The sequence below is a fragment of the Orcinus orca genome, chromosome 2 (assembly GCF_937001465.1).
Source record: "Orcinus orca chromosome 2, mOrcOrc1.1, whole genome shotgun sequence".
NCBI classification, from domain to species: domain Eukaryota; kingdom Metazoa; phylum Chordata; class Mammalia; order Artiodactyla; family Delphinidae; genus Orcinus; species Orcinus orca.
In genome coordinates, this window is record NC_064560.1 from 18,762,509 (window position 1) to 18,774,852 (window position 12,344).

At 39.2% G+C, this 12,344-nt stretch overlaps 1 protein-coding gene across 2 annotated transcripts in view; it reads left to right on the plus strand.

Annotated features, from left to right (window-relative positions):
* APBB1IP (amyloid beta precursor protein binding family B member 1 interacting protein) overlaps positions 1–12,344 on the plus strand; it is a 103,173-nt gene that overhangs the window by 31,498 nt on the left and 59,331 nt on the right. For both annotated transcript variants that reach the window (XM_033439260.2, XM_004275886.3), the window contains exon 3: positions 11,473–11,544. In XM_033439260.2, coding sequence (XP_033295151.1) covers positions 11,473–11,544 — 72 coding nt within the window. The remainder of the gene's footprint in view (positions 1–11,472; positions 11,545–12,344) is intronic.

The following is a 12,344-nucleotide window of genomic DNA, read 5'->3' on the forward strand; positions in this document are numbered from 1 at the left end:
ACTTTTCACCTCTCTGGAGTTTGACTTAGCAGAGTGCATTATTACTCTGCCCCGCTCCATCTTGCATTCACTCAAAAGCAAAGCAATTTGGAAATAAGTCCATTTTAAAATCATACTTTTAAAAAATATGGTAGTCCATCTCGTGTTCTGTATGTGTGTGTCTACACTGACAAATTCTAAGGTTTTTCAAACTGCTCCCTTAGGGTTTTTTAATTATTGAAAAAAATATGTCATTTCATGATTACTCTTTCATTTGCAAATGTTTTTTCCATCAAACTTTTGCCATCACGGTACCGCCTACCAAAGAATCCTATTGTCTTTGCTGTTCCTTTTGCGTGACCGTACACATACACATCTATGCTGTCCATGTGAATTTCCTTTGAGATTGATTGTTGGGTTGGTTTTGTATTGTTCGTATGACCATAGTGATTATCCTGTTAACCTAATAACTGTTAGCCTAGTTCTTAAAATTTTCACTGATCTCAAGTATACTGTGCAAAGCCAGTTAAGTTGGCCCAAGAGATTTCTTCTAGTTCTTTTCTGAGTATTATTTGATACTGTGTGTAATTTTAGAGATGTTTCTGTTTCCTGTTTTATGTTACACAGAAATTTTAGCTCCCCCCTCCCCCAAACATTGCAAGAACCTTTAACCACGTGCTGTGTTGTTCCGTGAACCACTTCCTCTTGAGGAGTGCTTTCATTGCATTTTGAAAAAAACTACATTGAAGGAATCAGGCAAAATGCAATATTGTCCGTTATTTTCCAATCATACTGTACGCTAGCTACTTCATAGTTTCCGCCAGCATTTGTGATCACCTGGATTCTGCACTACATATTCCATACCAAGTGTGGTTCCTATCATCAACAGATCTTTTAAAAATTATCTCCTCTTTTGTATCTGTAGTTGCAATGTGTGGGCTGATTTTTTTTTTCCTAGGAAAAAAACCACAGCCAGCCGTTTTTTTAATTTAAAAGTAATAAAAAATACCTAAGCAAATTGATACTGACAGAGCCTCAGATTTTTCAACCTTCTTTCTCATGAATTCTAGTTATGTTTTAACTCTGGCAATCTAGCTATAGACTCAAAACACCACTCCACTTGCCCTGATACATGATAGTGCTACAACATGGATGAATCTTGAGGACAAATATTTCATTCCACTTACATGAGATGACAAGAGTAGCCAGATTCATAAAAAAAGAAAGTAGGATGACAGATACCAGGGTCCGAGGCTGGGGGAGGGGGGAGATGGGGAGTTATTATTTAATGGATATGAAGTTACGGTTAAGGAAGATGAAAAAGTTCTGGAAATGAATGGTCCTGGTTGCACAACAATATGAATGTGTTTAATGTGACTGAACTGTGCACTTAAAAATTATTAAAATGGTGAATTTCATGTTATGGATATTTTACTTCAATTTTCTAAAATTTACCCAAAAAATGATGGAATGGAGGGTAAAAAAGAAGTCTCAATGCAAGGATGCAAACATTTTTCTTTGCCTTCAACATGGAAAGACATATAGTATGTAGATGAAGTCTAGATATTTAATCCATAATACATTGATGAAGAGAAACACAGTTGCAGAAGACCCACTGAGGAAAATCTTTTTTTATTATTATTTTTATTTATTTATTTATTTTTTAGGAAAATCTTTCAGAGATTTGTTTGAGCCTAGAACAGTGTCTGGGATCAGTAAATTTTTTGTTTGTTTTTGTCAGAAACACTGGGAATGGGACCCAGCAATCTGGTTTTTTTGTTGTTTTTTGTTGTTTTGTTTATTTTTATTTTTGGCTGCCTTGGGTCTTTGTTGCTGCCTGTGGGCTTTCTCTAGTTGTGGTGAGTGGGGCTACTCTTGCTTGCAGTGCGCGGGCTTCTCATCATGGTGGCTTCTCTTGTTGCGGAGCACGGGCTCTAGGCGCGCGGGCTTCAGTTGTTGTGGCACAAAGGCTCAGTAGTTGTGGCACATGGGCTTAGTTGCTCCACGGCATGTGGGATCTTCCTGGACCAGGGATGAAACCCGTGTCCCCTGCATTGGCAGGCAGATTCTTAACCACTGTGCCACCAGGGAAGTCCCAGTAAGTATTTGTTGAGTGACTTAAATTGTGTAACCTCAGGCAAGTTAATTAACCTCTGGGTGCCTTAGTTTCTCATCTGTTAAATGGGGAAAATAAGTGGCCTATCTAGGTTGATTGTGGGGATAGATTTAATCAGTCAGTACATGTAAAGGCCAAGAACAGTGCCTGGCACAGAGCGAGGACACCTAATAGTTATTAGATATTGTTTCTATTATCATCAGGCAGGTAGAGAGACTGAGTGGATTCCTCTCTCTCAACCGACAGCCACGCTCAGGAGCAACAGAGCAGGGGACTTTCTTCTGGGTATATAGATGGCTGTTCTGGTGGAATTTTGAAGACCAGTTCTAACCTGTCTGAACTTAATTGACCAACTCATTTTAATGATCAAAAAGTCAATTTTACACATCCTTTGTTGTTGCATTAAAATTTTTTTACTAACAACTATTCTATCTTTTCTTTTAATTCTTATTGCTCTAAATTTTCATTCTGTTCTTGGTACCAGGACCTCAATGCAAGTAAAGATGATGCATGACTAAAAGCACGGCTGAAAAGAAGAGCTTTACAACCATCAAATTAGACCATCCACAAATTCATAATCTCTTAATCTGGTGCGATAGGAAAGCAGGCTTTTGACAAATAAGCGCCTTATAAAAATGTAAATAACACAGGGCTCTTCATTGTATTGATGCTGGCTGCCACTGAATACATCTTTTAGTAAAGCCAAGCATTGATCATCAAAAAGGAAAAATCTTAACCTTTTTATTTTTATGCAGAAGTTATTAGGACCACTCTTTAATTAATTAATTTATTTATTTGGCCGTGCTGGGTCTTAGTTGCGGCACACGGGATCTTTGTTGTGGCACGCGGGATCTTTTAGTTGAGGTATGTGGGATCTCGTTCCCTGACCAGGAATCGAACCTGGGCACTCTGCATTGGGAACGCGGAGTCTTAGCCACTGGACCACCAGGGAAGTCCCAGAACCACTTTTTAAAAACCTGTATGAACAGTAGTCGTTTTGTTTTCTATTTTATGAAAAATTCTTATGTTTATTAATTATTTTATTTAATATACAAAATTGGGTTTTTATGAATATATCTTTTCTTTTTAAATGTGTCAAATAACCCCCCCTTTTTTCTTTCCTAAGAGTCATCTCTTAAGGTATTGCAGTGATGTACCAAATTAAATAGGCGAGAGGTTAAAGGAAACTACTGGAATAGAAGAGAGGTCAGGGAGAGGATAGCAAAGATCATAGCAAAGTCCAGCTATGCAGACAAAGCTTGTATAACCCCTTATTTTAATACTATTATGCTCAAAATTCAGTTCCAAACAAGAAAGTATAACGTATGTGTCATGAGAAGAATATTTGAATGTGTTCATATGTGTATTCATTTTTGTTCTCACAGATTCGCAGATTTACACATAAACACGTAAAAAACCAAAATGTGATATTGGCAAATGCAAACAGGCACATATAATTTATCTCAGTTTTGAAGCCCAGTGCAAGCCTGAGGCATACAGCTAATTCTGTATAAATAGCAAAACACATATAATATAGATTATGTGTTAAAGTGATATAAGTAACCTGATTTATTACTGTGTAATTAAGCTATTCCATTTCTGTTCTAAAGTGAGGTATGAATCTCTGTTTATGGGGCTAAAATGAATTAGATATATGATGTGAATAAAGGAATACTTAAAATAGAAGATATAATTTGTTTTTTATTTATTAAATAATGGCAAATTAACCTACTCCTTGAAATGTTAAGTGACTTCAGGTTGAATTAGATAAGAAGGAAAGCCATGGATAACGTCACTTGAGTTGCATGGTGACTGTTAGATTTTTCTCAAAGCAACAAAAACTGATTCAGGCCTAAATAGATGTGAATTCCAGTGAACCTCTGTGTTTGCCAACAAAATTTATCTGTATAAATACCAGTATTTACTCACTTGGAAAGCACTAAAAAAAAGTGAAATATTGCTATAGTGAGTGATGTTCCAGAGACCTGTAGCTGTGATTACAACTTGGAAACAGACTCTCTGTTTATTTGCCCTCGTAGTTAAAGGAAACGTGGGATTTGGTGACCTCCAAGGACTGTCCAGCCCTGGAATGTCACGTCTTTGCGTGCAGGGCAACAGACTCCACGTCTAGGGCACAGGAGGTGGAATGACAGTGACTAATGTCTTCTTCCCACTAGTCTGGGAGGTTACCTACGCTCTCTGTGTTTTCAACAAAGCACTTTTAAACCTAAAGATGAGCAAGAGCTAATCCTTCCTTGATAAGAGCTCCCAGTTGGGAAGGAAGTTCTAACACAGTAACAAAAAGAGCATGATCCAGTATGATAGATGCCATTATTGAGTGCTTACACTAAGTACTGTATGCTATTTTATTTAAATGTCCCAACAATCCTATGAATTACATATTAATCTCTTCATTTTACAGATGAGGAAAACAAGCCCAGGGAGGTTAAATGCCTTATCAAGGTTGTTGTTTCTGGGGGACTGGATTTACTGATAGGGTTACCAAGTACAATGGACAGCACATCTCTCTACCAGGTATGAAGACATCCATGCAAGCTGGATTCCAAATGATCAGTAGGGTTTTATGAAGGATAAGTGCACTGAGGAGGATGTTACTGAAAGGGAATAGCATATACCAAGACAAAGAGAATGTTTAAAAGCCTGTTCGGACAATGTCAAGGGCCCTGATGGGTAAGAGTTGAATCCTGAAAAGTAGGTTGGGGCAAAGTACGAAGGACTTAGAAAGACATACTGAGACTTGAACTCTCCCCACTTCATCGTGATCTGTCACGGAGGATTTTCAAACAGGAGACTGGCGCATTCAAATTTCTATTTCAAATTCGAAGTGATGGTGATGGGGCTTGATGGGGGATCCAGGAGCCTGCAGGCTGGATGAGCTGATGAGGGTCTCAACAGTAAGGATGAAGGAAGGGAAGCTCTCTGCAGGGGAAACCAGCAGGATTTTTTTTGACTGATTGGGTGGAAAAATGGGAAGAGTCAGGGACTATGCCAGGGTTTGTAAATTAGACTAATAAATGAATAATGACCAAGAGCCAAGTTAGGGCATGTAGAAGGAGAATGCACCAGAGGGGGGAGAATGATGGGAAGGACTGTGGACTGTTGAACGGGCTGTTTTAGGCGAGCCACTCAGATAAAATGAGGTCTGCCCTGGCTCAGGTCCAAAGTCATGGCTGGAATTGCTCGTGCAAATGGCAATGAAACCTGCATCCAAACTGAGTTAAATAGTTGAGGTTAACTTGGCCATAGATAGAAACAGGTGTCCTGTTAAGCATATATATATCAGAGTACTTAGAGTAGACCTTTTTCCTGCTCTCTGGGGATATAACTGACATATTAAATTTAAGGCGTACAACATAATGTTGTGACATATGTGTATATTGTGAAACAATCACCACAACAAGTTGAATTGGCATATCCATCACCTGGCATAGTCACAGGGTTTTCTCTTATGGACAGATTTTTAAAATATGTGTATTTAAAGTTTATATATGAAATTTACATATGTGGAGAAGAAAAACTATCTGAAGAGAAAAGCTGAAGCTTAGAAGCTTGAGCCTTGTGGAAAGACTGAGAATTCAGGAAAATTGCCCCGTCATTCAAGGAATCTGAGGCAGAATTTCAGCCTGGATGTGCAGCCTCAGCCACCCACCCCTCTCCTATCCACTCTCCACACCCTCCAAAAAAAACCCAGTGAAATCTGTCTGATAAAGAACTATTCCAAATTATTTATTTAAAAAATTTTTTTTTAATTTTTATTTTCTTTCATTTTTTTTGGCTGCATCAGGTCTTAGTGGCGGCATGTGGGGTCTTCGTTGAGGCGTGCGGACCTTTCGTTGCAGCGCGGGCTTCTCTCTAGTTGTGGCATGCAGGTTTTCTCTCTCTAGTTGTGGCACCCCGGGTCCAGAGTGCGTGGGCTCTGTAGTTTGCAGCATGCAGGCTCAGTAGTTGTGGCGAGCGAGCTTTAGTTGCCCTGTGGCAGGTGGGATCTTCGTTCCCCAGCCAGGGATTGAACCCACATCCCCTGCACTGGAAGGCAGATTCTTTACCACTGGACCACCAGGGAAGTCCCTCCAAATTTTTTAAATCTACGGTTTGTTGTTCTTCCCAAGACACAAAAGGAATTCAGAAATGACATACTTACAAAAAGATGTTAATTCCACCCAGTTGCGATGTGCACGTTGCTGTTTTGCAATCCGTTGCTTCACTAAGGCTCCTCCACCCCTGCTCTTGGGGCTGTTAACCCATACAACACTTTGAGCACTCAGGGCTGGGTGTTTTCTTGCTCAGTTTCTCTCTTTTTAATCCTGATTTTGACCTTCAGGAAATACCGAACATACAAATAGACACAGCCCTATTTTCTTGTGCATGTGTATGTGTATAGGTACTATATATAACCGCGGGACTCTTATTCTGTCCATAAGGTTTTCTTGGGGAATATAAATATGTAAGATGATTTGAATGTACACATTTATGTTAATAGCCCTTAACTAAATGTTTTATTATTTTCACCAAGGATACAACTCTTTTAAACTGTGATCCATTCAGTAACGTATTTACTTATGACAGGATTTACAGAATAATTTTGATATTGACTCCTTTAAATAATTCAATATCAACACACTCTGGGGAAAAGGAATGAAAGGGCGGGGGAAAGATTTTTACCAGATGAACGCAGGGAGGGTCAGCAGAGGTCACAAGAAGATGCTGCTGTTTCAAGTTATTTCCGTGTTAGGTGTATGATTCACTCTGGCAAGTCCTCAACCTGTTCTTTTTTTTTAATTTAATTTTTATTTTATACTGGAGTGTAGTTGGTTTACAATATTGTGTTAGTTTCAGGTGTACAGCAAAGTGATTCAGTTATACATATCTCCATTTCTTTTCCCATTTAGGTTACTACAGAGTACCGAGTAGAGTTTCCTGTGCTATACAGTAGGTCCTTGTTGATTATCTGTTTTACATATAGTGATGTTTATACGCCTCACCCCATTCTGTATCAGTGGTGTATACAGGCTGAGAAGCTAAGGTCTTTGGGCTCAGTGGATATTTCTGACCCATCAATGCCACATTTCCTTTCAAGACCTCATTCTTCATCATTTAGCGCTTTTCCAAATGTAATGGTTTCAGAGAAAGCATCAAGGATAAGATTCTTATTTACTAGCATCATCTTTGGTTCCTTTGAGTTTATTTTAACACTGACTGGCAGTTTTGAGGTCAGCAAATAAATCTATTTTTTTCCACTCTGAAAGGATTACTTTTCTCTCATGAAAAACTTTGAAATATGTTAACATTAGTACTTACTCTTAATTTTCCCTGTTAGTAATAATTCATCTGAAGGATTCCTTTATTTTGTCACATTATTGTACTGTATAATATTCTAAAGAAAATAAATTCACATGGGCAGTTCTGGAATTCTATAGTTTTTTTCTGCTAATTTCCTCTTATTAAAGTAATGAGTGAATCATCCATTATAAGATTTTGAAACCAGATTAATTATTTGAAGGGACACTTTTTTTTTTTTTTTTTTGTGGTACGCGGGCCTCTCACTGTTGTGGCCTCTCCCATTGCAGAGCACAGGCTCCAGACGCGCAGGCTCAGCGGCCATGGCTCACGGGCCCAGCCGCTCCGCGGCATGTGGGATCTTCCCAGACCGGGGCACGAACCCGTGTCCCCATGCATCGGCAGGCGGACTCTCAACCACTGTGCCACCAGGGAAGCCCGAAGGGACACTTTTTGAAACCATGAGTACTTTGTTGACTTAAATATTTTCTTTCCTCTATTTTGTAGGTAATTTGAAGAAGGGAGAGTATGATTCAGATACTTTATAAGCAACTGGGAGGGAATTAAAACCATATGTGAGTGGATCCTAGCATTGACTTCCCTCCCCAACCAGAGGCAGGGCCCACCTGCATCTCTTTTTCCTTCTCTGATTATGATAAACACTAAACCCAACAATCCATAGAATGGAATGAACTTCTTCCATCCTTTCTTCACTGATGCTGTTTGAATCCTTCCTATCTCTTAGACCTACACACATAGACCCACACCTGCAGTGTCTGCCTTACCTGTCACTTCTGTACCTGAGGGCTCATCTGCCTACCTTGTGTGGTTTGACCCTGAGCACTCACTGAATAGCTTCATCAGACTCAAACACATGCCTCCCTGTCCCATGTGTATGTTCACCTGATTCTTTCAGGTGTGTCTGCTACTTAGAAGTGGGCTTGTCCCATCGTATCATAGACTTCTTTTGTTTGAATGAAGTCCCCTTCCTGGCCCTTCCTGGTCAACCCAGTTTTGTAGCTTCCCCATGCTCCTGCAAGATACCTCCTCCAGTGGAAGCCAGATAGGAGGTTCTGGAAAATTAACAATCATAGCAATTCAAATATTCTCCCTCCAATATTAAACATGCACAACTGAAAACTTGAAATGACTATTGAATGTACTCAGGAACTATATAGCGCAGAGAGGCTTTTATGTTTCACTGGAGAGAGAGCCTAGAAGGAGAGCAAAGAAAGAGTTATTGTGGGGAGCAGGAAATTCACATGGAAAATACTCTAAATCCTCATCTCATCTTCAGCGAAGGTGGTAAAGTTGTACATGGAAAAAAGAGTTGTTCCTTCTTAAAATTGGGAGAGGGGAAAACATATGATGGGAAAATTAAGCCAGAAGATTTCCTAAGTGATGTAAAGTGAAGATAACTATTGAAGATAATATGGGAAGATTGAACACTAGCTTTGCAGGGTGGATATTTGGAGGATATGCACTAATTCACTCTAGATGGTTTTTACAGCCCTCATTCCTTCTGATTTCCCAGTGTCAGTGCCATTCTGGGTGTTTACTGTTAATATCAACCCAGCTTGTAGATCAGTTCTTGGAACATGGTTAAGTGCTACCTAAATGTGTTCATCATCGTCATCATTATCATCACCACATCTCTGTACTTTCAAGAATTGGGTTTTTAAAAAATTATTCAGGTCAGTTTTAAGTAAGCAGAGTCAGTATGAGAAAGGTCTTTTATATACACATTTTATAAAGAGAGAACCCCTGATTAGCTAAAGCTATTTAATATGAAAAAGTATTATTGCTCGATTATTAGTTTGAAGTTATGGTAAAGGGAGAACTGTAAGTTTTCAAGATGATTTATTCAAGGAAAGATAGATCTGACTTTGCCTATTTTAGCCAAATAATTTTTTTATTGAAGTATGGTTGCTGTACAATATTATGTAAGTTACAGGTGTACAATATAGTGACTGACAATTTTTAAAGGTTATACTCCATTTGTAGTTATTATAAAATATTAGCTATATTCCCTGTGTTGTACAATTTATCCTTGTAGCTTATTTTATACCTAATGGTTTGTATTTCTTAATCTCCTACCCCTATATTGCCCCTCCCCGCTTCCCTCTCCCCACTGGTAACCACTAGTTTGTTCTCTATATCTGTGAGTCTGCTTTTTTGTTTTATTCACTAGTTTCTTGTATTTTTCAGATTACACATATAAGTGATATCATACACTATTTGTCTTTCTCCGTCAGACTTATTTCAGTTAACATAATGCCCTCCAAGTCCATCCATGTTGCTGCAAAGGTCAAATTTGCATTCTTTTTTATGACTGAGTAGTATTCCATTGTATATATGTACCACATCTTCTTTATCCATTCATCTGTTGATGGACACATAGGTTGCTTCCAAATCTTGGCAATTCAAATAATTTATTTTATTTATTTGTTTATTTATTTTGGCTGTGTTGGGTCTTCGTTGCTGCACGTGGGCTTTCTCTAGTTGCAGCGAGCAGAGGCTGCTCCTCATTGTGGTGTGCGGGCTTCTCATTGTGGTGGCTTCTCTCGTTGTGGAGCATGGGCTCTAGGCTCGTGGGCTTCAGTAGTTGTGGCGCACGCGCTTAGTTGCTCTGCAGCATGTGGGATCTTCTCGGGCCAGGGATCAAACCCATGTCCCCTGCATTGGCAGGTGGATTCTTAACCACTGTGTCACGAAGGAAGTCCCAAATAATTTATTTTAAATGCAAACACACACGTGTGTGTGCAGAGATGATAGTATTATGGTTATGGTAAAACAACAACAATAATCTTTTAGTGCTACATATGTATCTACATAAAAAAGATTAGTCATGAGTTGATCATTGTTAAAGCTGGACACTGGGTACATAAAAATCATATTATTCTCTTTACTTTTGTATATATTTAAAAGTTTCCATATAAAATAATTAAAACACAAACACACACATACATACATATAAATATTGTTTGGCTTAAATAGTACATGCTGCACTCACCAGACTTCTTAGCTTGAGCTGTAATTGGTACTAATCTTCTAGCGTTTTAGAGCATTTGGGACCCTAAGAAATTGCGGCAAACTCCTCGTCTTACAGATGAAGCCGTTGAGTCCCTTTGCTAAACAACACATTACTCATTAAGCCTCATAATCATGTCTCCTAATGTCCTAATCCAGCTTTGCCAGTGATGTCAGGAGGAGAGCGACTAGTTACACCTCCCAGGGTGTCCCCACCTGACTTTATGGAAACACTCTTCCTCTCTTGGACAGTTCTTTCACTCAGCTTAAGTAGGAAAAGATTATAATGTAAAACTTGCTTTATTTCCATCTCTCATCACTTGATTGTGTGGCCATTTCAGTTCTAAAATTTCCAAATAAATGTGCCAGAAGCTGCTGTTTCAGAGACAACTTTGTAAAGCAAGGAATCGTTTGGTGAATAATCTTACCGCTGACATATCATTTTGGGGTAGGTTTTTAAATGGAAATGAAGTTCTACATGACTCTGATGCCATCACCTGTGGCCTGAGGCTTTCTCCTTTTCCAATCAGGGTGTCCTATGGTGATGTGAATTCCTGAATGTTGTCCACTTGGCCCCAAAGAGACTAGTTCCATCTGGAAAAAGAGTCCAGTTGTTGGTCTGAGACAGTTACTAGGGTTCCGTTCAATCTTGGACCAAGCAAATTGCAGAGACGTCAGGCATGGAATTTCAGGGTGAAATGCACCTCCCTCTCTACAACCTTCTCTTCTTGACTTACTTGCCTGTCTATGGGGCTTTTGGGGAAAAGAGAGAGATGGGACAGTTATCTGGGGATCAGACTTTTTTTTTTTTGCGGTACGCGGGCCTCTCACTGTTGTGGCCTCTCCCGTTGCGGAGCACAGCCTCTGGGCACGCAGGCTCAGTGGCCATGGCTCACGGGCCCAGCCGCTCCGCGGCATGTGGGATCTTCCCGGACCGGGGCATGAACCCGTGTCCCCTGCATCAGCAGGCAGACTCTCAACCACTGCGCCACCAGGGAAGCCCCAGACTTTTATTACATTGTTTATAACTGGATTTCTTCCTTTTTCAGATGGGTGAGTCAAACGAAGATATAGACCAAATGTTCAGCAATTTGCTGGGAGAGATGGATCTCCTGACCCAGGTAAATTCCCTTCCTTAACTTTCAAATGAGAAAAAAATGGGGTTAAATGGATGTAGGCGAAGGGTATATAGTTGTCCACTGTACTATTTTTTCACCTTCTTGTTTGACATTTTTCAAAGTAAAAAACATTAAAAGAAAAAAATGGGGTTACAGAATTTGATTTTAATATGACAAGAGCTATCTTTTTAAAAAGACTGGAAATTGACAATATTATATATTCCTGATGTAACAGTAGTAGGGGAGAAAATAAACCTTTTTCCCTGTTTATACCCTTCTGAGTTCAGTTAATTGAATGCCTGGGTCACACATACATTCTATTATGGCAATTTTCATGCTCATCGTGTTCAAATATTTAGCCAGTGGAGGAATTTTCCCCAAGCAAACCTTCCACAACCACTACCACTAAACAATTTCCCCTGCAGTTACCTTTATAGAAAGACTAGTCAGCTCATCACTTTCTGCATAAAGCACTAAAATAAGAATCATCCAGTATTCCTCAATATGATAGGGATCTTAAAGTTTTCTACAAAGTAAATGGAGAATAATCTACGTTTTTTTTTAAGTATTTATTTTAGGAAAAATAAATCAATGTTAGTTAGCATCTACTTTATATTCTGTATAAAATTCAAGAAGGTTTAGATTCTATGAAAGAAGAGACAAAATGTGAGACGACAGGCTTAGAGAAAAGGGTGCTGACTAATAACCAAGGAGTGTTAGGATGGAAGCCACATTGCTATAAATCAGAGAACCGTTTTCCTCCCATGAAGGGGGAGGGTTTAATGAACATCTGTGGTCTCTTT